The sequence below is a fragment of the Ascidiella aspersa genome, chromosome 8, assembly GCF_963924565.1.
Source record: "Ascidiella aspersa chromosome 8, kaAscAspe10.2, whole genome shotgun sequence".
Classification (NCBI taxonomy): Eukaryota; Metazoa; Chordata; class Ascidiacea; order Phlebobranchia; family Ascidiidae; genus Ascidiella; species Ascidiella aspersa.
The window spans coordinates 8,043,419-8,071,270 of NC_139454.1; the positions used below are offsets into that span (position 1 = coordinate 8,043,419).

Here is a 27,852-nt window from a genome sequence, read left to right on the forward strand (position 1 = left end):
AAGAGAAACACCAATCCATAGAACTCTGTTATGTTGTGTAAAACTGTAAACGTTTCGATCGCAAAACTTTCTAGGAATGGTGTTGCTCATTTACTCGTCAAGTGGTATATCGGGTGTTTTAACGGGCAACAATTAAGTTGTGGCTTACACCGTACGGGCCGCAGAATGTGATATACATCAGGCCGTTATTATTATCGCCGATACCTGTACTCCAAAAATCTCGTGCGCGGCCGCAACGTTTTTCGGTGAGGTCATACTTCGGCATTTTAATTTGCAATTTAGGAGAAGGGTTTTTCTTATGCGCCTAAGATAAGACTGAACAGCAACCGAGCGGATCTTGTTAATGTTAGGATAAAATCGTATCCGACTTGCTTACAAGTTGCAAGAGTTAACCTCGACTAAGTCGGTTTCGCGCTTTTCTCAACGGCACTTAATTCGTGATCCTGTCGCCAAATCCACCCACAAGGCCAAACGTGCCCACCCCTTAATCTCCACCCTTTAAAATGAGCAGATTTGAAAATAGCGCAAAAAACAACGAAATTTAAGTCCAGCAACGTACGGTCCCACCCCCTAATCTCTGCCTTTTGAAAGAGAGCACACTTATAAATAGCGCAAAAAATAACGAAATTTGGTACAAGTCCAGCTACGTACGGTCGTGCTTGTGGCTATAGGCACGAGATAGCCATCGCTTCAGTGCACTTATAGACAGGAACCTGATGTAATGGGGCCGACGGGGCTAGGGCGATTTATTCCGGTTGCTGCCCCGAAGCCCGCATTCTGGACACGTAAATACGGCTAATCGCCTTGGACGGAAACCAAAAAACGCAGTTTAGAAACAATGTTTCGCCGCAGCGCGTCGGAATTTTACCTAGGGTATAGCTTATTCCGAAAGGTTTATAAGGTAACCCTGCTGCACGTTGAGTGTATGAACTAGTTTGAACATAACTCATAAGGTGGTAACCCTGCTGTTGCACATTGAGTGTATAAACTAGTTGAAATATACTATTTTTAGCGCGGTAAATTGACTTGTTATTTAAATCAGTGGCAGGAATCCGCCTTCTGCGGCAAAACAAGCAAGTTCGCATTGAAAAAGGTTGTTATAAATTTGGTTTAATGAACATTTCTTATTTTTAAAGCTGTTCTGAGACAAAATTTCAGTTTTAAACCGTTCCGTATTGCTATAAAGGTTGCTGACCCCTGGTTTGAATAAAGACAGCTCAGTCCAAGCTGTAAAACCAAGTATTTCAGGGTTAAAATTATTCGGTATTTAAAGCGTGTAGGTTTCGAAGTGGGTTTTGTTTTTACCAGACCCGACAAATTTGCATTTTTTTTTAGTTTTTACCTCTTTTTTAATTCGCAATCCTGCTTAAAATCTGTGCGTGTATTTCGAGGCGGGCTAACCGCGTATTTTCCGGGGATAAACGTAACACCGAAAGCCTAAACTGGTTTTATGTGTCTCCGCCGCGTTCTAAAGCTGTCTGGTGCATACGTACCACAAACGGGAATTTATTTCAAATCACTTATATTTAAAACTTCACTTGTCTGAATAAAAGCAGGATGATGAAAATTTGGAATTACCGTCTGAACTATTTGAAGAAAACAGAGGCTGTTTCTGACTGCTTATTCATTTTAATCTTAAATTTGAAAAAATGTACACTGCTCCTTGTACATGGAGAGTAAAAACAATTTTTTTTACCTTTGGATAACTTTTTAATTGTGTACCAAAACATATTAATATTTGCGTATATCATGAACCATTGGCTACTTTTCACTATACAAACATGTTCTTTGATAAAGAACGTTTATAAAAAGAATTTTGATAATTAAGGGGACCAAGCGAATTGTAAAACCGTGCCCAAGAGTTGCTCCACAATAAAAATGCTGTTGCAGTAGGGGAGGAAAAGCTAGACGTGCCATCTTTCCACGATAAACAACAACACACATACTTATCCATCCGAAACCAAACAGCAGTCCTAACTGACTTGATTGGTAGCACGGCGACGTGCCTCATAGCGTCCCAGGCGAAAGTGTTTACAAACGCCAAAAACTGAGCGAGACCTCGCCCCTTTGAACGCCGTTTCGACAAGGGAAATTGTCCCCCTCTTAACATAAGCACATGGTGGCTTGGCCGGTGAGAATTCGCCAAGCTTGCGCGTCGTGTGCTTTGCGTGCGAGATATTTAGCGTGGCTGTCAACTCCGTGACGCCGCATCTGTAGAGGAGTGCTCCCGCGGTCTCTATCATATAGCTCTATACAGGGACGGGCTACATCGTACGCAAACATGAAAGTACTTGCTTTTCCTTTTTTCAAGGACCTCGGCCGGTCTCTGCCAGAGTTGGATCAATTGTAATTTGTAATAGTAATTGATGTAATTAATTAAATTTTTTAATGTAATTGTAATTGTAATGTAATTAAGGGATTTTTGTTCTGTGTAATTGTAATTGCAGTTTGCTAAAATTTTGGCTCAATACATTGCTTAATGAGAAAATTGAGGTTCCAATAATGTTCCACGTTGTTTATTTTGTTTGGGGAGCGAGACATAAACTGTTTACCACATTTCAGCAGCAATAGAAAACTTTGTAAATTGAAATTTTGCAATTGTAATTGATGTTACAGTTTTTAATGTTACTATAATTGTAATGTAATTGAAACACTCAAGGGAGTAACTGTAATTGTAATTGCAATTGAACTGAATTGATGTAATTGACCCAACTCTGGTATCTACATATAGCCATATACAGAGACGGGCCCCTCCGTAAGCAAACATGGAAGCACCTGCTTTCGATTTTATTAACGAGCCCGGCTTGCCCGTAATACATCAAACCACCATATTCAATTTTTCCTTACTTTGATGTCGGTTGGTCGGTCCTGCAGTTAGTCACTTAACCGCGGAATTTAATAAGCTTTTCACTGATGCTTGGGCCGATGGGCTGATGACATTAGCGTCGATTTATCGGTCGTTTAATATACTAGTCATCGTTATTCTAAAGGCACCGCTTTGAATCTATCATCCCTTTGCTGTATTGAATGGTGCGTCTACTTAGCGGTTTCCAAACTTTTATAAAATTTTGCCTGGCGGACCCTTTGCAATTATTTTGATATTTCGCGGCCCTATAAAAATTCAAGGGTCAGTTGATTTCTTGTAGTACACTAGTGTAGTCACGCTATATTATCGAATAATAAAGCATAACCAAAGACTAAAAATGTTTTAAAAATAGTCTAATTCTAATGTTTAAAAACATTCGCTAATGACTAATGTTTAAAAAATTAAAGTCTAATTCTCCTTGCGGGCCCTCTGAAACTGTTGTACGGACACCAGTTTGGGAACCGCTGGTCTAACTGCTGCGTTTTTGGCCACGCCTATGAGTCCCGGTCAAATCTTTCTATTGGCAGAGGTTTCAGCCATTCCACTATATGTTGGTATAGTTTTGCGTGTCTGTTTTGCAACGCAGTCAACACCCATGTTTAGGGTCTATGCTAGTTGCAAATTTTGGAAACAAACCTGTAAACGGCGTATACATCTAGCAGACGAATGCACGGATTTCACAGGTGTTAAAATGGCACTATAACAGTCTGGCGATACAAAATAGTCACTTTTGGTACTTCATTTGACTTACATTAAAAAGAGACAGTTTGCCCCCTTGTCCAGTAAAAATCGACGTTTGTCTGGTAACAATGGGGAAATTTGCCTAAAACACAGGGGTTTGTATACCGCGGTCCCCGGCCCCAATATTTTGGCCCTGGGAACACTTTGCCCTGAAATGCCGTCGCCTTGGGGGATGTTTGGTTTTGCTGGTCGAGTCCCGCCTGTTATAAGCGTGATGCGTGACGCTTGGGTAAACGGTGTCGCTTAAAGTACGCTGTATACCCCGCGTATGTTTAAATGCACCATACAGATCTAGCGTGGCGTAAAAATTGCGTTCCTGGACATGTTGAAAATGTAACAGTTCAAGGCCGATATCCTATGCTCGTAATATTGGCTTTTTGTATCATGCTAATTGGCGTTTAAATACTAATTTAGTGTTTTCCAGCTGGAAAGGTATTTTATTTAAAAAAATCCTGGTACCAAGCAATCAAGGGGTAACTCAATACATGCTTTGACTGAATTACATATTGAATATGGGCTTTGCTGGTTTCAGTTCAAATTATCTTATTTACTACGCTTGCAATGACCAGAAGGTTTTTGCATTGGGCTGCTTCGGGCTCAAAATATCGCGTAAAAGTATCGGAAAAAAGGTTAGGTCAATAGGTATTAAAATTTTGAACGATTGCTACTAAAAATTTCAAGTGGCATATAGCTCGCCAATACAAGTTGTAAACTGTCCATCTTGACCTTTTAGCGAATTTCTTCTCTTGCGACATTTTAACAAACCGAGTCAGAATGTGATTAATTGTATTTTTCTAAATTGGGCCGGGTTGTAGAAAAGTTTGACCTTTTTTCGACAGTGATTGATGTGCGCTCTCCTATCAGGGAAATTCTATATTCTCGAAACGATAATCTCCCAGTTGTTTAGGGACTGTTCATAAATGGGACTAATCTTGATTCAGTTAAGTGTGCATATATTACGTAGGTGTCTCTGTAGGTCTTATATTTAAGCGTCTGTGTGGTAAAGCAATGGGGAGTTACTTGCTGTCAATACACGTCAGCTGGTTATCCCAACTGATTTAGCACTTTGATCCAAGTTTAACGATATAGCTATTACGTCATTAAATGGCTTCATATATTTCAAAGCTATAATCTTAGGTGTGTCCTGCGTTTATAAAATTTCCAAAACCATCATAGGTTTTGTGGTTAACGTAGCCTACTAGGAATTAAAGAAAATTTGTATAAAAAAACAAATAAATAGGCGTAATATCTTTTATAATAAAAATTAAAAACATTTGCTCGAACATTAGCATATACACGAAATCCGAATCCAAACGCTAAATCCATACAATGTGCAAACAGTTTGATTGATACTCCCCCTGAATCACAAACTCGATCATATGCCAAGGGCTGCAGCAGTTAAGCCGAACCCTTATCAAGCAACGTGTTACGAGAACTAAATAACCAATAGGACATACTATTCACCTGCGCACAAAACCGCCTTAGGTAACAACAGCTGGGCTAACACCAACTATACAAATAAGTACATCTAAGCCCGATATACATGGCCGTCGTGTATTGCACGGCGTTCGAACTATGATGACTTAATCGTCCGATTTGCAACATTACGCAATGGTGGCCTAGGAGTTGATTGCCGTTTTCCAAATCTCGGCGATAAGCCATTAAGCCTGCTGACAATCGTAGACGCGCGGGTTTGAAGGCCGGTCGTGGTTTTGAGGATTAGCGCTTTCCTGATCCGTCAAGGCACACGGAATTCCATGTCCGCCTTTGCAACTTTTCGGGAGCGGCTCCCGCATTCGCTTGTTTTAGATAACGGACGTGTTGGATTCTGTATACTTGTATACAGACTTCAACGCCGCAATCTGATTAAAATTCTATAAGATAAAACGGAGTTTAGATTTGAAAAGAAAGTCCATCGCCTTTGTTTTTTCCTCAAAAAATACTGGTGGTCTCTATTTAGAATATTTGTTACAAAGCAAATTTCAAATTCGTTTGTTTTATGTTAAAAGTATAGATGCTAAGCTGGTTTTATAACAAAACTTTACGTGAAAGGTGATTTTAGCAGATATTTAGCTGTTACAGAAATTTCAACCGTTCAATTCCGAATACTAAATCTTAATAATACACATGTGCTTTTTTGTAGTTAAGTCATGTCGGCCAACGACAAATTATATTAACTATAATTAATTGCTCACTTGGTGCCGTATCAAATTCGGTCACCCTAACACAGTCAACGACAAACGATAAAATAAATTTCCACGTTGAGATTCGAACTCACGACCTCAGACACGCCGCTACCGTTGCTCAACAAACCGCGATTTGGTTGCGGTTTCCAAAGCGACTCACTACAATCCATAAAGCGCCAAATGTTCCGTGCGATCCAAATTCCGTAATTTACCGCTTTCCTCTTGCAGAAAATGATGAGAAGCCGCAGCTCTTCCACACGGAGTTTGTGGTGGATGAAGGAGGAGCCTTGGTGGTCGATCTTCCCAAGCTCTTCGCGGAGGACGCCGACGTCCCTGAGGACAGACTAGTTTTCACAATCGTCACGCCGCCGCAGAACGGCCAATTCCTCAGAAACGTAAGCCACTGCTGTATATGCTGGGTTTTCGGCGTTAGTTTTGCCGTGCTTTGGGTGCTTAAAGCAAGCGGGGTGGTCCGCGCCAAGTTTTACTTGAGATATTTCATCATTGGAAAAAAAAAAGTTTGCCATAAATGTTTAAAAAAAGTTTGACTCCTGAAGCCTGTCGGTTGCCTTTGTTGTTAGCATATATAGGCACGTTTCACTTGAGATATTTTATCACCGCTAAAGAAGGCTAGGTTGTAAGGTTTAAAAATACTTTGCGGTAAGGTTTTGTAATGCTTTAAAAAACTCCTGGAGCCTTTTTTTTCGTGTTTAAGGAAACTGATAACCCGCATTTTGAAAGTAGATAACCGTGTACCACATGTAAACAATGTTTTTTTTAATTAATTGGGCTTACTAAATATTTCTATCTGTAAGTTTGTTATTTGGGCCTCATAATATATACCGTACTTATAAACTGTTGGAAAACCGTATAAATTATGTAAATACAGGTAATCCCGCGCATTATTAACAATTTTAATGATTTTTTGATAAACTTAATGCGTATAAGCGGCATTACTTAAGAACATAAAAATTTTGAGTATTTTAAGGTGTTGAAATAAATATAATTTTTCTTCTTGCTTCGCTGCGGTAAACGTTCTCACATAGAGTGCGTAAAAGGTATATTAAAGTAAAAGTAGTGAAAGTCGAACTTGGACTTTTGTCTGGCGGAATTTTGGCAACCCGTCGAAAAAATGCAAAACCTTATCGCCGAGCATAGCAAAGTCATACAAGCGCATATTGCTTCAATCTGCAAACAACTGTCGTGCTAAATTGCCACGCAATCCTTGGGAACACGTCCCACTGTGATGCAACAACAAACAGCGCTACGGCCGTCGCGGTTTCTCCCTAATAAAGCGAGGCGCGGCTAGAGGGGTTGTTATTGGAAATTCGCAATGCCCGCGGGGCCCAGCAGATTAATGTCGTGTTCTGAGGCAAGTCTAGCTTGCACCAGAAACGCAATTTGCCCAGCTGTCAAAACGCCCAGGCACTGACTTATTGCAGCGGTAACAGAAGCTTTCAGCAGGCCAGCCCCGAACCTAGACACTCCAGGCTATAGGGTTCGGCTTGTTTGCGTTCGGGACTTGAGGCTTAAGTTCAACGTCATGCCGTTGTCAGGGCGACCCGTAAACCGGCTTGTTTTTATTGGATGAGATTAAGTCACGCGTGGGATTTTACCGATTTTTTGGCTCCATAATTTTGTTTTTCTTTGGGCGTAAATTTGGGCGAAATGAATGTTGCGCAGTTCTCAAAATTGTTTAGTTGTAAGGACGCAGACTTACAGCATTACGCGAAAAAAAAAAAAAAAAAAGCGAAAAAAAAGTCATAAAAAAGTTTTACCAAACGGTCAATTTCAATCAGGAAATGTTTAAAAGACACAAACTAAACGAAATAACCCAATAAAACGGCATAGCAAGTAGCTGCCATTTCGATTACAAAATTAGTGAGGACAAAAAAATAAATAAATCGTATATTAACTTCCAAATCAAGACAAAGTTATAGTAAGTTATAGTAGAACACTCTGGCAAAGATAGTATCATTCGAATCGATTTAATTCCAATTAAGGTATATGCCTTTGCGAAAAAAAATATATTTATATATCTTTTGACATCTATTAAAAGTGGACAGCCTATATTACTAGAGCTTTCTGCTATTAGCGATCAGGAATTAAGGGCGACATTTATCTTAATTTACATTTTTCATATATTCATCGCAACGTCAAAACCAAGTATAGATAGAATTTCAAGAATACCTCAGAAAACCATTTTATTTTCAACTATTAAAAAAAAAACGTTTTTTTTCCTTTTAACAGACCGAAACCGACCCTGTCCCAATCTCGAGTTTTACGATGAGAGACGTGGCCACCGCCTCTGACGTCATCTACCAGCATGACGGCACAGAAACGACCGATGACGTATTTGAGGTTGAGGTCAGTGACGGTGTCCACTCGGCGTCGCAAGTCATTCCGATCACAGTGGTACCGGTGGACGACGAAACGCCGCGAATGACCATCAACAACGGAATAGACGTCGAGATTATGGACACGGTGGTCATCACCAATAACGCGCTCAAGGTGAGAGCTTAAATCAGTGTTTTCAAACGTTTTGTTTCTCGGTGAGCCAAACGCTTAGCATATTTTGTTGAACAGCGGCTTTCGTGACTAATTTCCTTCAATGAACAATTTTTTGAAAGCTTAAACAGAACGTAGCGCAAAACCATAAGTTTGTTAAATTTGGATTTAATTACTACGCACCATTTCTTCTTATTGCCTTCGCAATTTGCTCCAATGTTGAAGAAGTTATTTAACCTAATTCGAATTAATCAATTCACGCAAAGCAACCTTGTTAGATCCTTACCCGTTAAAACTATTACTGAGTTAAATATTATATAATTATAAAACCAAAAAAAGCTTGTTTCGTAAATTGTGGTTTATTTAAATTCTGTTTAATAAAAGAATAAAAAAATAAAAATGTAAAAAATAACACTCAAAATGGTTTGCCTACTTCTCAGAATTATTTCCGTCATTTCTTATTTTACGTAGTATTTTTGTCTGCTTTATTAATTTTTGTTTTTACGAAGCGCTGCATCGTGGAAAAATGTAACTTAACATTACGCTGAAACCCTAAAACAACAGCATACAGCTATATACACGGTTCCTTGTGCGCTTCGTGAACCAGTAGTCACGCGAATCTGCGGAATGCGGCGCCCAAAATCCCTAATAACTCTCGCCCGGCTAAAATTGCGCGTCGCGGTAAAGACCTTCGATGAACGACCCCGTCGCTTTGCACCTGCGCAAATGTCAGCCCCCGCGCTTTGGATTCTGCTCCGGCGAAGGCTTTGCGCGTCACTCGACTCGAAAAAGCGCGCCGCGTTTACTGTTACAAGGCTGTTTATTTTGACCGGCGGCGCGAAATTCCGACATCGGGCTCGGACGCGACGGTTTGCCGGAATTGGACGCTCGATTTCCCGCAAAAGTGAAAGCGGTCGCCCGGGGTCGCTCGCTACGGTCGTCGCGCTTCGTTCCGCTGGCAAAAGCGTGTGACGCGTTCGTCCGGCCGACTTGCGACATATGTGTGTTACGATAGAGTCTGGCTATCGCCGCCGGCGACTGCGCGGAACAACTCCTTAGGCACGGTTAGGTTTTTGGTATGTCGACTTTGTTGTAACAGTTGTCTTCCCACCCATAGACTTATATTTTGAGTGGACTCTTTTATGGCCAAACACATGTGTTTTCGTTGAACGCCGGAAAACTTAAGTTGCGATTTTATCCTCATACCACGCACTATATGTTAAAATCACTTTATAGGTTGTTCAAACCGAGAGAAACATGATTATATTAAACAGAAAACCTGGAGCATTGCGAAGTTAAATGTTAACCGGTTTATTATCACCCCTGTGTACATTATACAGCTTATGGGTAGACCCGAACTAAAATACTTTTTCGCCAAAAGGAATATATGATTTGTCCGGATCGGAGCCAAAATCCGATGCCAAGTAGAATTAAGTCGATACTCGTCCGATACTATGGTGGTATCGAGGCCAATCCGTTCCCAAATTAACCGGTACATTTTAGCCAAGGTTTGCCATCAAAATCTAAGTTATCGAATTTTATTGATTTTTTTTAATATTTTAAAGCCCATACAGAGGTGGGTAGCATTTTAAACGTTTCGAATAACTGATAAAAACTAAACTGATATTCGAATCGCACAAAATGCTATCTACTTCTGTATGGCTTTTATATTCTTTTATAAAGTTTACCAATATTTATTTTCGCCAATAGTAATGACGTGATTTGATCTCAAATAGTCCAGTCGTACATTCTGCCAAAATATCAGGCATCGGAAAAAATGTCAAAAGAACATTAGACATTCCAACTCCAGACTCTAGCCCTCGCGCCGTGTACCTTTCCGCTGTGTTTCACCTGGAAAGCTCCGACAATGGCCGTCACAATGGGGCGCATTCCCTGTTACGTCACAGACGCCGACGGGCACGTCACAATGCGTCGCGCGCGTTGATTGGCACTTTGCCGTTGGAGCGGCGGCGGTCCGGCCTGGCTTAACGGTAATTGCGGCTTACGCGGAGCTTTCGGCCCAAACTAAAGCGACCGCCCAGGAAAAGCGGAAGTCGGTTGGCTTTGAATTTCACGATTTTTTTGCGATTTTTTGCTCAAGTCATTTAAGTCACAAGTCATTGTTAGTAATTACAACACTGCTTATTACACACATTTTTTGTAAAATTGATCAGTTCTTACTGGTGACCCCTAAAATTCGTTGAAGAAACACGTTTAGAAACACTAATCCCCGGTTTGGGAAGCCCTGGTTTAGACAACAGCTTATGTAAACATAATCGCTTGGGTCGTGCTTCTTGAAATGCTGTAAGGTTTTTACTGCTTGAATGAGTTGACGTTATGTTAAATTTCCGTAGGAGACGAACACTGTTCAGTTGTAAACGGGTAAACAGTGAGATTTGTTGAGCTCGTACATTAACTGAAGATGATACAAGCTGGCATCGAAACGTCTTAATCAAGATGATGTCGATATACTTGACCATTTTGGCTTTGCAATTCAGTATTAACACGCTAAAAAGCTAAAATATTTAAATTCTGATTCCGGCGTCGCCCTGCCTCGAAATTTCGCACTCAGTTTTATCAAGTGTAGAGTAGGTTTTGTTCGCGGCTGAGTTTCCCATATATTCGGTTTCCATTTTTAGCAAACCTTAAACAAAAAAAAAAAAGTCTGTAGATCAGAAAAGCTGACATGTACTTAAATTCTAAATATAGCGTCGCCCGGCCTCGAAATCTCGCCACAGCCGTCGCCTTGATACACGGACATACCAACCTCGGTATACGGGGGAACCCCCGTCTCACGTTGTGTTGTGTCGGTGGAGCGATCAACAGCGATCGGTTGCCGAGCAACAAGTGGCCCGACGAGCTCGGTCGACCGAAATCGCGGGCTTTTGCTTCGTGCCAGTGGAATGCCGAGACGGCGACTTTCCGCGGCGGCTATATTTAACGTCCCACGCCCAGCTGGCGCCTTTGTCGGCCCTTACTACGCGATTCGTTCGTGTACACATTGTATATAGTTGGCCATTCACGCCGTCTAGCTCTCGTTTCGTTTTTTTCAGGCGAACGGCGGGCGTTGAAATTCGCCCCATTCCAGCACTGTCTTCTTTGAACGTTTGGCCAGTTTTGTTTTACGAAAATGGGCTGGAAAATAATGAAACTACTATTTATATCCCTAATACGCGCCATTGGGCGATTTGTGATTAAAGATGAACGGCAAAGGCGACTGATAAAGAGAGGCGTTAACAATCGTCCGAAAGGGAAAAAATATAAGCACTGCCTTTAAAAGGGAACCGGTCACTTTTTTTAAAGTGGTCGCATAGGCTGGACATGAGCTAATAAAAGAATGAACGCAAACGAGTCCGTTTGAAACAGCCGTGTAAACTTTACCCAAGGGGGTGAGAAAAACATTAAAGATAGCTTTAAAAGTTTTTTATTGAATGGTGCCGATAACCACGCGTTAACTGGTCTATTGTCCGATTCGTTTGCCAAGCCCGATGATAAATGCTTCCCAACGCAGATCGCGTGTGTAGTGATCGAGCTCCAAAAAAAACGGCCCGGTTTCGATTCTATTGCTCGAGATGCGGGTCAAATGGCTATTCTTTAAGGAGAACGTTTGCGCAATATTCTCGCATCGTAGAGCGATGGCAGGAGCGTTGATGTCGCGTCATTCGTAAGCGAAATATGGCGTGTGGCCAGCTGTTTGCACGAAGAGGCGTACTGTGGACTGGCAGATGACTGATGATGTCACTTGGTAGGGTGATGCGACAAAAATAGCGGCACCGGCAAACGACTAGACTTGCCCGATCCGACTTTTGTTTTCAAGTGCAAAGACCCCCGGTTGCTTTTTTATCCAAACACGACCCGCGTTGTGGGGAAAGGGATTCGGGTTCAACATCACGGCGACACAATATCTTCGGATTTGCGGCCCGTATTATGCTGTTGTGATTGGGCGCAGTCAATGGCCTTTGCCGCGCTGAAGAGATTGACAGCGAAAGCGCTCTTACGCTTAACCGTCGTTCGTTATCCACCTTTTGTGCGACCCCGTTTAGCGCCAGACCGCCGAACCGCCGCGCGCAGTGATTTTAGCCGATCCCCGAAATAGTGGATCGCGCGAGCGCCTTAGTGTTACGTCACAGACCGCCGCTTTGTTGTTGTTTCGCATACCGGGCGATCGTGGCATTGAAAGCCGACTCACAATGACGCGGAAACGGTCCGTTTAAGCCTCTATAGGCGTGGATTTATTAGGGCTCGAGTCGCGAACTTGACTGGCGCGAGGACCGTTCCGCGACCATTGCGACCCACTTCTGCCGCTGAACTTTAATAGCGCTTTGCCGGGAAATTAATTTGATCGCAATTTTGCGCCCGAAAGGGCCCTCGAGTCGACAATACGCTGAAATCACTTTACGCCGCAGCGCGGAATCGAAATTAAAATTATCGCAAACCACATTTTCAACTCCCTTATTTGGAAGTTTTTAATTTGAAGGTCATAGTCGGCGATTTATGACCTAAGGTACAATTATAAATGATTTATAGTGCCATCTGCGTAATAGATATCACCATTCCCCGTGATGTAACTGCTATTCCACATCTCAATTTTCTGTGACGTCATCCCTCTTTTGATATTCGCAATTTCCATGACGTCATCCTTGTTTTTGAAATCCTAATTTTCGTGACGTCATCTCGCTTTTTTATACCAACAATACCTGTGACGTCATTGTGTTGTTTTCTGTTTCCCAGGCGACCGACCTCGACTCGGACGACAGCAGCCTGCTCTACGTTATTACCTTCTCTCCCCAACACGGGGTGCTGAACTTGACCGACGACCAGGGAAATTCCCGGCGCCTTGGGGCGGGGGACAACTTCACCCAGGACGACATCGACGGGCACCACTTGAAATACACCCACACCGGTATGTTTTGTACTAAAGCTCCTACTGTTGTGCGTCTTTTGAGAGAATATTTTGTCAGTTCCCTTCATTTTTTAGACTGAAAGTTTTGCTAAACGAATTTGAAATGCTTCGTTACGTTCGGGTTTTCCCTTAATATTTGCTTTGATGTTTTAAGCCCTAACCTCACTTGTGGGTCTTTGAGAAACTATTTTCTTGTTTTCTGATGTCTCTTGCAGTAAACGTGGCCAGTTAGCTGCATTTTAAAGACCGGGAGATATGTTTAACGAATTCGAAATGCAATGTTACATTCCCTGGTTGATTATGCTCAGGCAAAAATATGATGTAGAAACTCTAAAGGTTCATGTGTGATTGTTGTTTTTATTTTATTGTGTTGTGCCAGCATTTCAGCTACGTTTGACTACGCTGAAAATTAAAACTTACATCAAACTTTGGCGAATTTAAATGTACATCAAAGCCAACATTCGAAACTTTAAAAGAGGTTACCTACTATTATATGTGCTTTGATTTTCCCACTACGTCTAACTAAAACCTCAAACCATTGCTAAGTTTTTATCCATTTTCGGCAGTCAAAATTTGGTTCTCGACACCCCAAAAAGTCCCCAAAATGTTGCATAAAATGGATTTGCCGTTATTTAATAAACGTCATGCCTGGTATGTTATTTCGAACGAATCGAACTTTATCAACATGGAGGAATAACTTTCCAAACCGCCATCCGCAGGCTTTTCTCGACGGGCAAAGTGACTCACGCTCCATAGTTCTAATGATAGCAATTCGGTCGCTCTCTCTGTGTGCTGACAGTTGGCGCGGGGGGAGAGGGGGGACAATGCTTCCGACTTGTGTTTGCGTGCGAATTAATCGCGCAACGCCCCCCGAATATCGTCGACGACAGGCGACCCGTCCTTGGCCTTTTCATGCCCTAATACCCGGTCTTTACTAGGGCCCGGTACATCAGCAGTGAGTCACAGGTTACACACCCTTCTCACTAAAAGGCTTACCTCAGTGGGTCAGCAGCATTTGCGAGCGCTTTATGAAAAGGGCCGAAACCTTTTTTATCGTTTATATTGGCGTTAAGGGAGATGGATGATTTTTAGAAACTTTTCTACTTGGGTAGAAAAAGGTAAATAATTAAGAAAACATTGTTAAAGCAATAGGAAACCTGCTTTTCGAAAGACCCTAAAAATAGTGTAATTAGGGACTGTGATGAGTAACCTAGACAAGTGCTCCTCAGAAATGATTTGCTAAACCGTGGAGGGGAAAACATGCTCTACATAGGAAAGTAACACAATTTGTTCAAATATAGAAAAAGTAACTTAAACGCTATAACATTTTATCACCGATCAACCAGGCAAACTTGTCATCCAGGCAATGAAATCATCTCAAATAAACTAAATAAGAGGTGAAAAGAGAGGCACATATCGTAAATAGTAGGCCTATGACAGGGATGTCCAACCTGCGGCCCGCGGGCCACATTGCGGCCCGCTTGAAATTTTTGTGCGGCCCGCTAGTCATTTTCACTCCCAAGTAGTAATAACTCTAAAGGCCAATACTTAATCTTGAAACTTAATAGGTTCTGCGGCCCATTTAATTATTTCAAGTGTCAATGCGGCCCACTATAATAAGATGTTGGACATCCCTGGCCTATGGGGTATTTCAGCTTTGCCACAAAAAAAATTTGGAAGGTTTGGTCAAAACGCGCAAACACTCAATTAAAAAAACTAAGTCCTTCACTGTTAAAAATATAGCGGAAAAAATTGCCCTCTTTGGTGAACGGGCTTATTCCACAAGTGCGCCGTCTGCTTTTTTTGGCCGCCTGGATATGAAATCTTCGTCGCATCTCGTGTTGGCGTCGTCTGTCATCGCTCGGCCCACCGAATAATCGTCGCTTGGGAATCAACTTATCGGCGCTGTCTCGATTTTTCAATCGGGCAAATATTGGTCGCGCATTATTACGGCTGGTTATTACACATTCCCAGACTCTCTACACGCCCTTCGGAAAGATTTTCTACTTTTTTTAAAGGATGTGCTGGTCCCTAATTAAAAAAAATGTGGGTTGGCCCTATTTGAAAAACACAGCTACATAGTGCCTTGGTTTTTAATAATATATTTTAAAATTCAATAGGTTTGTATTGTTATTTTTTTGTAGCTATTATAAAATTTCTAAATTCGTCGAACTCACTGATTGTTATTGCGTAATGTTTCGAGGGGTTTTTGTTGCGTAATGTTCGAGGGTTTTAATGGGTGTACTGGTCACAAAACTTACGAAAAATGTTGGTTGACCCTATTTGAGAAATGCAGTAACATAACGCTTTTATTTCAATAATATATTTTGAAATTCATTAGGTTGGTATTTGTATTTTTTCAGCTGTTATAAAATTTCAAAATGCGTCGCAGTTAATTAATTGTTATTGCGTAATGTTCGAGGTCCTAAATGCGTTTCGCCAATAGTGTACAACCCCGATTGATTATTGCAAACGTTTTTAATTGAAATGGACAGGTGAACCCCCAGGTGCACGGGCATGTGAAACCCTCAATTAACCCCCCCCCCCCCCCATACGATCACGGGCGCCCGTGTTAGTACTCACGCGATGCGTAGGCGGCCAAACGCGAACACAGGCGAATTCGTGCGCAAATCGCTGTTTGTACTAACGTTCTGTGTGTGCGCCCACAACCCGACTAGCTAAAAGGGTCTCTGAACACTCCACATATTGCTTAACAGTGGCTATTGCAACCTGCGGTTGGGTACGCGGCACGTATCAGCAAAGGTCAGTGCTGTTTGTCGCGATTCGTGGATAGAAGCCAGCGTAAATAGCGACCGTTGACTCCCCCTAAAAATTGGGTCGTGCCGCATGACTTTTTTTCTTTTTCGCTAATGGATCGCTGCGTTTAGATTTGGGCGTGGCGCATAAGACGCTGGGCTTTGCATCGAAAGGTTTTTTGTTTGTTTACTATCGCTATTTATAAACGCACTGGTTTCGAGTCACCCGACGTTAAATTTGAATCTAAGGTTCGTGTGGGTTAAACAGCCTGTATACAGGGCAGAATCGAGATTCTAGTCGCCTTTTTATCCATCATTCTGTTTATCCACTTCTGACGTTCGTTCAAAACTGACCCAAAAGGTGAATTAGCAATTAGCAAGTGGCCAAACAAGAGTTTCACAAGGCGAGAAAAACAGGCTTTAAAAGGAGCCGTCTTCATTTCAAAGTTTCCATGTAAACTGACTTGAAAAGACTTTATTATTTCACTTTCCCATGTAATCTAACCTAAAAATAGAAAACGAAAAAAGCGTTGTTACAAAGTGAATTAAGGTGCTTTTGCAAAGCGATCGTGTAAAATGTCACTAAGTGGCCTCGAATGCCTGGCACAACTGAAAGCAGGGCTCATTCCAACTATAGCTCACTGAAAGGGCGAGAGACAAGCCCAATGCTGCCCCGATTGCGAAACGGTAACCTAAGCCGCAATACACTTTACTTGCCATTGTCGGCAATGGAATTCCTTTCGCGAGGGCCTGGGCCAGGTTACAGCAACACAAAATGCTCAGCGGATCGCTTTCAGTGCGCCCAAGTTGAACCCGCTTTTTCTTTTGTTAACCGCCGACCAAAACACGGAAAACCTCTAAGCGGGAACGGGTCGCCACCACCTCGGCGCCTTTGTATATTGTTCTAACCCATCAGTGTCAATTCAAAGCGCGTCTAAAGGCAAAAAGCTAACTGCGAAATCTATACGTGTTGTAAAGAGTGGAATTCCACAGCTAATTGGACCTAATGAAACCTTGTTATCAAAAGATGCTAATTGGCGCGCAAAAATGCAGAACCTCTGTTTTTTTGTTCAAGTGTGTACCGTGACACAGTGAGCTACGCTACTAAAGGAGCACTCGTGGTTCTTCAGCATCAAATCTCTTTGTGTCTTTTTGGCAATCTTTCAGTTCCAATTGGCCTAATTTGGGTTCATTCAACTCAACATCATTAAGAATTAACAAATAATATTCTAACCCTAACAGGTTTTCCCCTCTTATACATGTGCCTCAATAATTTTTCTAAGTTCGCTACAAACCTACAGCGTTATGTTCCTAATTAGTTTAGAGACCGTTTTGTGTAATTATTTATTTTTACCTTAACGCTAATATTCAAACAAGGCTTTGAGATTGCGACAAATATTTTGCGCAAAACGGTAAACTGTATATAACAGGACTCGACAATTAAAGGCGTGAAGGTAGTTAAACTCCCAGTGCGGCAACGGCCGAGGCCACCTTACCCTATGGCAAGTAAAAGTAACTTAATTTGAAACTGAAACCGTCTGGTTGCAGCCAAGCCCGACCAAGTCGGCTCCAAATGAGGCGTGAACGCCAGGAAAGTGACCTTCGGCGTTCGCTTTAAACCTACAAAGTGGCTCTGATAGATAACCCACAGGGGTGGGCACGAAAAAAGGGTGAGAAAAGCTGCAAAACGGCACCCTCTTTGACCCCTGGGGTCCTTTCTTTTGATATGTGCGTTTGGAAATGTTACCGACCAGTCCAGTATACCAAATGACCCCCCTGTGTGACCTTAAGGACCTAAAATCAAGTCGAACTTATTTTAAAACTTATAAATCCAAGCAAATTTAACTCCCCCCTTCCTTCCATATTCCCCCAATTTTCTCACGACCTTGCTGCTTTCTTATCGCCATTTCTCGGCCAATTACCCGGATTTAAAGGGATTTCGTTTCCAGTAGCCCCCTCCCCTGTTTCCACTAAGCTTTGGGATCAAAAAAACACGTTCTTCGAAAGGCAATACTTGTCTTGGGACTCGCACGCTATGTCGTCGTATCGCGCCTTTCGCTACTCGACGGTGTTTTGTAACTGTTATGCTTGGCGCCGTGCCATCGATCGCGGAACAGCTGGCCTCGCGAAGTTGTATATTATTCGATTTGCGATGTCAGTCAACGCGTACGCATTTCATACGCGCTGTTATTATTGCGCATGCGATAGCAATTTTTCATACATATTATACAGTTTGTATTTTGCTCCAATAGCGATACACATATTTTGGGAAAACCATACTTGTGATCCGACCCCATACTGGATGACAACATTACTGTGGCTAAATGAGCAAAATTGATAAAAAGGAAAACGTACGTCTTTCCGGGTTATTAGGCAAACAATTTATTCCTCACCGCGAAACTGAGTCACCTCTATTGTTTTATGCTGTTTTCGAAAACAATAACTTACTAAGAACACGGCGTCCAACCGAACGTTACTAACACCGAAAACATGCCAACTGGCAAAAAACATTTAGTTCAATTGCAAACCATGGCTGAAATGCATGCGGTATTGAAGCGTCACTGATGCCACTCTTTAGTATCGGACGAGTACCGATATACCATTCGTCGGTATCGGCCGCGATCCGACATTATCGGGCGTACCAAATTGGCGAGTCAATTCATATCGAAACAAAAAGCGTTTGAGGTTAGTGAGGGGTAACGGTAGGGGTAAATAAATTAGGTTAGGGTTAAAATTATTAGGTGAGTTAGTCATGTACTCATTGGTGGGGGGTTTGAGTTACGTAAAATGTTCAATAGGATTAATTGTGGCCGTTTAGGAATTATTCCGACTGAGATTTTATTACGACTGTTCGGTATGAGGTCTACTTTGGTCTTATTCCGACCTGTGTTTTTTTCCGACGTTGGTGTTGTTTTCATTTCAGTCTTATTGCTTGAGTCTTAAGGCCCGTTTACACTACAGCTGCACTGGACGTAAAATTGTTTGCACTTCAGCTGCAGTGAGCTGCGCTGGGCGTAAAAATCGCGACAAAACGTAATGTGTTTCTATAGCTGCACTGGGCTTGAGTTTAGAAAAGCGTGAAAATCGCTCCAAAGCGTATTTTTAAGCTAGCTGCAGCTGCTGCACTGGGCTTGAGTTTAGCAAAGCGTGAAACGCTCGCCACAATATAATTTAAATGCAAATTACGCTTTGCTCAGCACAGTGCAGCTGTAGTGTAAACGGGCCTTAAAGCGAGTCAAAATCATTACCAATTCAAGAATATAGTGGCGCGAGATGAACTCGCGAATCGGGTTCATTTTCCACGACGGGTTACACAAGCCGAACGTTACATCGCGCGGCGAGTTCGCACGGGTTCGAGTTACTCGCTCGCCGCCCCACGCGTTTGTAAACACAGAGAGAGCTGTACAAAAGATTAGACGATACAGGTCCCGGCCAAACCACGCAAACAGAAGTCGCCCTTATGTTACAAGCGCCGCTAATTGAGCCTCGCGCCCAAAAACCTATTTATAGCGTTTTCGCGACTCAATAGCCGTTGTTGCTTTCTACACTGTATGACGTGTGTCGCGTGCTTCGCCCTCCTTTCACTTAAGACGCCCTGTTACCGGATAGCCGGGATTAAAGCTCGCGTTCTACACTGATTGATTACTTTTATGCGTACTGAATCTCTTCGCAATTTCATTGCCGAATTCGCAACACGCAAAACTAATATCTCCAGCAGGCTGCAAATGCGCCTGCCCTGCCCCTGCTTTAAGCACGGCAGTTTTTAGGACCATTACTTGCGTAAACGCCGTAATTTGGGCATTTGGACTGTTGATGTGTCTTTCGTTCTCATGATCACTTAATAATTTCGCTTCGAAAGGATTTGCGCTAACTAATTAGCTCAAAAAAATAAGTAAAGTGCAATGTTAAGGCTTTATACTTGGCGTATAGCGCTTCATAAAATGTACGAAACGAGGTACATTTTGTCCAGTCTAAAAAAGTTGTTAGGTAGACTTGTTAATTTTTTTTTGTTCATTCGCCAAAACTTAACCCGACTGAATGTGCAACGACATGCGAGCTTAACGAAAATGGCCAAAATTTCGAGAACCTTTAAGCGCGCATTTAGCAAAGTTCGACAATTTATCACATCGACCCGTCGCATATTGTAACAACATTGAACACTCGGGCGCTGGAATATAGCATTGAATTTGAAATGGTAGCGGCCAATGGCAAAACGACACAGACATACGGCGTCGACTTACATTCCGCGAGGTATCAAAGTGACAAGAGGGCTCTCACCACCACCTCTTCAACAAAATCGATCCACTGTTTTTTTGGCTACATATTTTCGAACCAATGCCATGAAGAGATGAAAACGTTAACGCTGCACAATTCCCACCCTGAAAAATGTAAAAAAATCACAGAAAAAAAACCTTCACTTTTAGACAAAGATCTTGGCGGAAAGTTGATAAAAAAGCTAGAAAAAAACGCTTTTGGATTTTAATAAAGTTTTGACTGAAAGTTGTTTTTGAACAAGTTATAAGAGTGCGCTTTAGGTATTTGACACAATTTTGGCTGAAAGCTGATAAACAGTTAATACTTAAAAAACGAGTAAAATGCAGAATCAAGGATTTAAATTTCATAAAGAAACACCTTATTTACTAGTTTTTATTCTATTATTATTGATTTAACGACATTCAGGTGGCAAGTTGACGACTTGAGACTATTTTGTCGTTATTTAAAAGGCTGTAAGAAAAAGCGATATTATCATTGACGTTATAGTTACGTTATGGAAGTTAAAATAACTAAAATCAGCGTCGAGACTCGAGAGGTTTCGCGTTTCCAGCGCTTTCTTGGCTCGCCGCCAACTCCGCATTCCCGGTCGTCGCGGAATTCGCGCGATCCGGAACGCGGCGCCGCTTTGTTGCGTCATAACGGAACCTTTGGCGTTGCTTTACTTTTCGAAAAGCGAATCGTAAAAAAAGCTTTTCCCGGAAGATGTTTCGGCCTCGGCGCGATTTTCTAAAAAATGCAATTTTTTTATTTTCGCTCTTTTTTCTTTTGACATTTTTTATTTGCACATTCAGGTATTGTGCTGGAGTGTTTTGTTTCGTACAAGTAACAGTTTTGCTGAGTTTTATTTTCATTTAAACTTTTATCGTTTATCGTCCTTAAAAATATTTTCTATTTCTGTGATAATAATACATGATGATGACACTTCTTGTTTTTGAAAAAAGTATCGATACTTGTCCGATAATCTGCGATTGCAGTACCGATGCCTTTCCACTATTAGAGGTTACCCGCTTAAAAGCAAGAAATAGAAATATCAGCAGCTATCGCTCTGTTTATGTTGTTTTTAACGGTCATTTAGATGTAACTTATTGCGCGTCATTTTTGTATTGTTTTATCTTCAATTGATTAAAACGTCGCCCTAACCGGTCTGTTTGTGTCGCGTGTCGCGCAGGACAAGAGGGCGTTCGCGACCTGATCAAGTTCGACGTCACCGACGGCACCAACGCCCTGATCGACCGCTACTTCTACGTGAACGTCGCCTACCTAGACATGCTCTTTCCCGAAGTGGTCAACAAGGGGGTTACACTACGCGAGGGCGACCGCGCAACGCTGACCACAGGTATTTAGATATAACTTTAGATGTATACCATAAATATATTCTACTATGATGGAGTACTCTGATGGAGTACTCTGATGGAGTACTCTGATGGAGTACTCTGATGGAGTACTCTGATGGAGTAGAATATATTTAGGCAAAGCAAATTTTTTTTTTAGTTAGGCGTGGAATTTTTAGAGATGACGTCATAAAACAAATAGATTTGAGAAACCGGCTGTTTTTGGTTCAACAATGAGGAACTAAAATAAAGCCAGTACATTTAAGAATGAAATAAGCCACAGGTATTTTTTCAGGTCTGTTCGATTGTTATAGCTCGTAAGATCCGAACGTCTTGGGGTTAGTTCTGAGTAATATTTCCCCAAATTTTGAGAAAATTGAAAATCAATACATAGACATGGCTCATATTTCCTTAAATTTGAATTTATCCATGTAAATCATGGTTCTTAAACTTTGTTTCCAGCTGACCCCCCTAACTTTTTTTTGCGTCGCGTTGACCACGGTAGGCAAGAAATTTTCAGAGATGACGTCATAAATTGATGTCACACAATGCAACTTTAGAAATCTGCTAATTTCAGTTCAATAAATGTGAAAGTGAAATGCAGTCTAAATACATTCCCTTTTTTTTACATGTAACTCTTTTCTTTGAAACTTGATTACTTCTTGAATATACACTAAGATTTTAATTATACCTTTATGGACCCCTAAAACTAGTTGACGAACCCCCAAGGGGGTCCCCAGTTTAGAAACCCTTGTTTTAGTGTTTCGAGTGCCCTATAGCAACCTGTTTTGACCTCCGGGAAGCTCTTGGGGCTTTTGGAGAGGCTTGGGATTCCTTTTCTCTCATCGTTGTGTGAAGTATTCGCTGGTTTCCGATTAGCGTTGTCCAAAGTGCATGGTTTCGCGCCGTTTGGGGTTTATTCGGATATTTTTGGTTTGGTTAAGCGCCCTTGGCATTCCTTTTAAAAGAGGAGAAACTGTTTTCGGGGTGTTTTGCCGCTGTAACAAATTGTGTCATTTTGTTACAAGTGTGTGACGCATTTGTTAACGAATTAAAAGTGTTATCCAATATTTTAGATTGTATGTGGTTATTTTTTCTACACACCCTTAAATATGTACTTTAAAATTTTCTCCTAAAATGTATGGACTTTATATGTCGTTTATATCTCATCTCAAATATTAACCCATACAACTCTAAGATGATTGGTTTATTTGTAGCCTAGGGCTGTGTACGAAATATGATTTAGTTTAACTTTGCCAATCGTTCTTTTAATTGACCAACTTTGTTAATCAATATATCTCCAAGATGAGTGGTTTATTTTTACTTAGGGCTGTATGAAGGAGGATTTTACATCACTTTGCTTATTTCGTACAAATGACCAATTTTGATCAAATTACACAGCGGTAATACAAACTGTATCAAACGGTTCTTTACAAAACCGGCACGCAGTACTTTAGCAAGCAATATGTTTTTAGTCTTGAGAATACAACAACGTTGATGTTCTTTCGTTTTTTCCAGACATTCTAAGCACGGCTGATCTCAACAGCGCTGACGAAAACCTCCAGTTTTCAATCGCCAGGGCCCCCAGTAGGGGTCATCTGGAGTCCACCGACAACCCCGGGGTACCCATCACCGCGTTCACCCAACTCGATCTGGCTGGTAAGTTTTCACCCACCTCTTTTTTAAAACGTTACTGCAAGTGATATTTTTGACTGTTTCAAAGCCTAATTTCGTCCGCCAATTAAGTGGAGGATTGGAGATTAACTGCTCTTTAGTAAGAATTTTTTAAAGCAAACCGACATCTCCTGATTGACATTACGTTAGAGATCGCAAAATAAATTGTAGAAACAGTTTAAAAGACACCTACTTACATTATCTCCAACGGAACTTCATTATTTGCACTGTTGTTAAAACTAACATTAAATGAACTGTCGTGGTATATTTCAGTGGCATGTATTGCAAAATATCCTACCAAAAAATAAATTTTTTAAGTCAATTTTTTTTCTGAAAATGGACAGCTAATATTTTTTGACGTCATAATTCTACATGGTCTGAGATTAAGAAGGTGCACACGTTTGATTACGATACAATTACCGCTTGTTTGAAAGCCACTTACAGTTTCGCGTCCAGCTTTGATAAATTACCGGTTCCGATCTAATCCGACACTTTCGGACATCGTAATGGACACAGTTTCAAGGCCCACCCGCGATCGGGAGCGTGAAATGTTACTGCTTCCTAATCGCATTTCGAGCTTTACGGCTAAAGCAGCAGAAGCGCTGGTGATCTACTCTACATCGATTTGGCAGCTCGTAAAGGTATTTGCCCACCAACGCCGCCGCTCTTGGCTCGCTGTCCATCGAAAAGGCAATGTTTGCCTGAAAATCTATGCCCGGCGGTGCGTACACTGTACACTTTACAGCTATTGGGCGCTAGGTGTTGGTTAAGACACACTAACCCCAATTCAGTTGTTTGCGAGCTTTAAAACGCCCTTATTTTAGCGCTATCGAATTTTTACGACGTGTGTCGATAGTCGACTCCCATATAACTGTATTTAAATCAACGGGCGAGCGCCTGTTTCCCCCTACTTATTGTTGTGTCGCTACGAACTCGCGCCAGTGATAAACGGACATTAGGCGCGATGAGTCGCGATTTTAATCCTTGCGCCAACATTGCGGTTTGCCCACCCAGACAGCGCGTCTGCCGCCAGCAGTTCGTAATAATGGCCCACGGTTTACACTTCCAATTCGAAAGACCACTCTTTCTTTGCGTTCCGTCTTTCGTGCCAGCTTCGCAACGCTAATGGTGGGAAAACTGACGCCGGGTGATTTTTGAGCGGCAGCGCAAACTAGTGAAAAACGTGAAAAACGCCCGCAAAAAACGCGTTAAAAATTTAATCTGGTTGGTTCAAAGCGGCTTTATAAATTGTCACCTTGCCAGCGAAATAATTTCACCAAAATTCGCCTTGTATCCCTTAAATGGGTGAAACGCACTTAAAGCTAATCCACAACTAGCGTTTAGCTTGAAATGCGATCATTTAAAAAATCGACAGGCAGTTGCCAATAAGCGAGGAAAACTCGAAAATTCACACGGCTTTAGTGCTTCGTTATTTTCCTTAACCCTATATGCAGTGCTGCTAAACCCGGCCGACCGCCATTTACGGAAATGCGAGATTATCTTTTGTCAGGCCCGAATTGCCGCGTTCCTCATTTGTCAGTGTAGAATTTTTTTGCGGTTTTAATCGCCCGCTGTTGCCGAGTGGACTTTTTCTCGGGTTGTGATTCTTGGCCGACCTGCTTTCTTGATCCCTGTCCTGTTTCGGGCCTTTTTTAATATATCGTCGTTTGATGTGAGACACTTAAGGGGAGAGAGACAGAGACGCTTTGGCGATTAAGTTCCCTTGGAAAAACTGTGCGAAAAATTGTCGAGCCCATTCACCCATTGTTAGCTATACTTTGAAATTCCCGCTCGCGTGGATCATTTATTAATGCCATACGAAAATGACCATTTTTCCGCAACAGTGGGTTTTAACGTTGATGTTATTAGCTACATGGGAATCACACGATCGGCTGTCTTTGTAAGATTTCAAGTAAATAGATTCACAAAGGTATACAGTTCTCCACACGATTATTTTATATTTTGGATGCCGGCGTAAACTAGTTGCCAAGATATCATTTAAACATATAGACAGCAGTTATACTTGAGTTACTTTAATAATTTGAACATGAGGAAATAATTAAAACATAATAAGGATTTGTGCAATTTTAGCATTGACTAAAATTGATGTCTAATTTAACCGATATTATATTTAGATTGGTTAGTAAAAACAGGTATACAAGCATAAAATAATTTTTTATAAAGTTGACAAAAATATACATATATTGCCTTATAAAAATAGGCATCTCAGTTCTATGCTAATAGAATGCTTACACATTAAGTCATAAAGCACTTACACCAAAATGAGCTTCAGCAAACTCACTGTAAATCTTAACACAGGCAACAAAAAAATTCCAAGTGTAGTCAAAGTATAAAATAGGGTACAAATACAACTTGATTTGGCCACTCATTCCAAACCTCCTTCACACTACCAAACACTCTAATTACATCACCGTCGTATCCAGGTAACAAGGTCCAGTACGTCCATACTGGAAGTGACGAGGTGAAGATGGACAGCTTCGAGTTCGAGGTGACCGACGGGTTCAACCCGGTCTACCGGACTTTCCGGGTGTCCATCTCAGACGTGGACAACAAGAAGCCGGTGGTCACCATCGTGGGCCTGAAGGTCAAGGAGGGGTCAACCAAGCTTATCAGCCCTTTCGAACTCAAAGGTAAAGAACTAGGATTTTTTGAGCGCAAAATATATTTTTTATTTTGGTGATATTGTTAGACTATACTCTATAAAAGCAGGTAAAACAGACTTTGAAAATTGGATTGAGATTAATTAGATATGATTCCCGGTACGAAAATCGATTTTGCTGATTTTTCGGTTCGTTCAATTAAGCCTTTTTTCAAATCTGTTTATGTTGAGCGGTAAAATAATTGGCGTTACTACGGAAAGATTTTTTACTTAAACAATTTTGTGTCTACGGGAGATGGCTTACATACACGATTTACTGTACTAAAATGCACATTTTTTAATAAAAGACATACACACATATGTGTTTAATAATAACTGTGATCAGCCCCTTTTAAGCTGTTTTTTTAACGAGGCCAGTTTTTGTTCTGCCCTGCATACATCATTGATCGACAAATTCGATGAGTTTGCGATGGTTTTATCGGCGTACTTAAAAAAAAACTCTTAACATCTTGCGCAGTGGAGGACCGCGACACCGTCGACTCCCTACTCCGCTTCCACATCACACAAATCCCCGTTCACGGAAAGATCCTACTCGCTTCGGACGAGGAAGGCGGCGAGCCTCGAAGGGTGCGCGACTTCAGCATGGAAGACTTGAACGAAAATCGCGTCAGCTACGCGCACGACGCCTCCGAAACAACAGCCGACTCATTTTCCTTCACTGTGACCGATGGAACTCACGAGGACTTCTACGTTTTCCCCAACACTGTCCACCCTACTGAGCGTCCGCAGCGAATGGACATCGAGATCGTTCCAGTGGACAACGGAGTTCCACAGATGCTGGTCAATAGGGGTGCTCCGTCGCTTGGTTTGTTGCCCAGTGGGGATCGCGGATTCCGTATTACAAAGAAGACGCTGCGCGCCGACGACCGCGACTCTGACGTCACCCGGCTGCGTTACGTTATCACCGAGCCGGCCCAACACGGCAGCGTTGTGAGCGTGGCGACCGAGGGAGGGCCACTGACCTCGTTCACGCAAGGTTTGTGGCGTTTGTATTTTGTGCTTGTGTCTTACATTTTGCTTGCGCTTAATTAGATGATTTGGGGTTCGAATCCCGGCCCGACCTTCCTCTACTTTCAGCAATATGTATGGCCTCTAAATTCGAATTTGTAGTTTCAATTGCGAATAATTTAATACTCTTCTGTAGCTATGGTGTAAATATAACTTATATAGTTTGAAGTCTAACACTTTTCCGAAAGTCAAATCCGACACAAGCTTGATGTTTAGAAATTTTACATAAGGTGAAAAACGTATTTAAAGGTATAAAAAGAATATCAAAGTCTATACAGAAGTATAGGTATCATTTTGAACATTTCGATGTTGAAAATGAATAAAGAGTTATTCGAAACGTTCAAAATGATACCTACCTATGCATGGGCTTTGATATTCTTATTACGTCTTACTACAACCTCCAACCTTTATTTTTAAAGGTGTTTTATTACATTTAAAGATGTAAATTGAATTTAAATCCCAATATGTTATCATATCATTTCGTGCTAAACGGTATCATGACCTTACAGCTTACGTGTTAACCCTTTTTGCAAAGTACAACCAACTTTAGCCGCTAAAGTTGGTTGCACTTTGCAATAAGGGTTAACACGAAGTCGCATTGACGTCGTTTGAGGCGAAGGCCAATAAACTTCGCTTTATAGGCTGCGCAAAGCTTGCCCGCTGAATCTTAGCGACGCAATGCACGCATTTGCCTTCGTTTGAGCCTTAAGGGACCCAAAACGAACCCCTCGCGTCCGCCAAACCGGGATTAATTCGATTGCATGCGCAGACGAACTTGCAGCGCCCCTTGAGGATCGTCTGCCCTGAGCCCCTTTTATGTGGCATTCGTGTGACGTCACGCTCAAAATGTCGGCCGTCCGTCGCAGCCGGTGAGGCCAAGACGCCGGTCGGTGTTGATCCGTTAATGCCTGGCGGCTTTTTATG

At 41.8% G+C, this 27,852-nt stretch overlaps 1 protein-coding gene across 1 annotated transcript in view; it reads left to right on the forward strand.

Moving 5' to 3' along the window:
* Window positions 1–27,852, forward strand: part of LOC146135631 (FRAS1-related extracellular matrix protein 2-like) — a 128,954-nt gene that overhangs the window by 21,720 nt on the left and 79,382 nt on the right. The window contains exons 12-18 of the mRNA XM_083395983.1: window positions 6,022–6,188; window positions 8,044–8,304; window positions 13,033–13,204; window positions 21,404–21,571; window positions 23,085–23,225; window positions 25,685–25,891; window positions 26,378–26,896. Of these exons, the coding sequence (XP_083252109.1) occupies window positions 6,022–6,188; window positions 8,044–8,304; window positions 13,033–13,204; window positions 21,404–21,571; window positions 23,085–23,225; window positions 25,685–25,891; window positions 26,378–26,896 (1,635 nt within the window). The remainder of the gene's footprint in view (window positions 1–6,021; window positions 6,189–8,043; window positions 8,305–13,032; window positions 13,205–21,403; window positions 21,572–23,084; window positions 23,226–25,684; window positions 25,892–26,377; window positions 26,897–27,852) is intronic.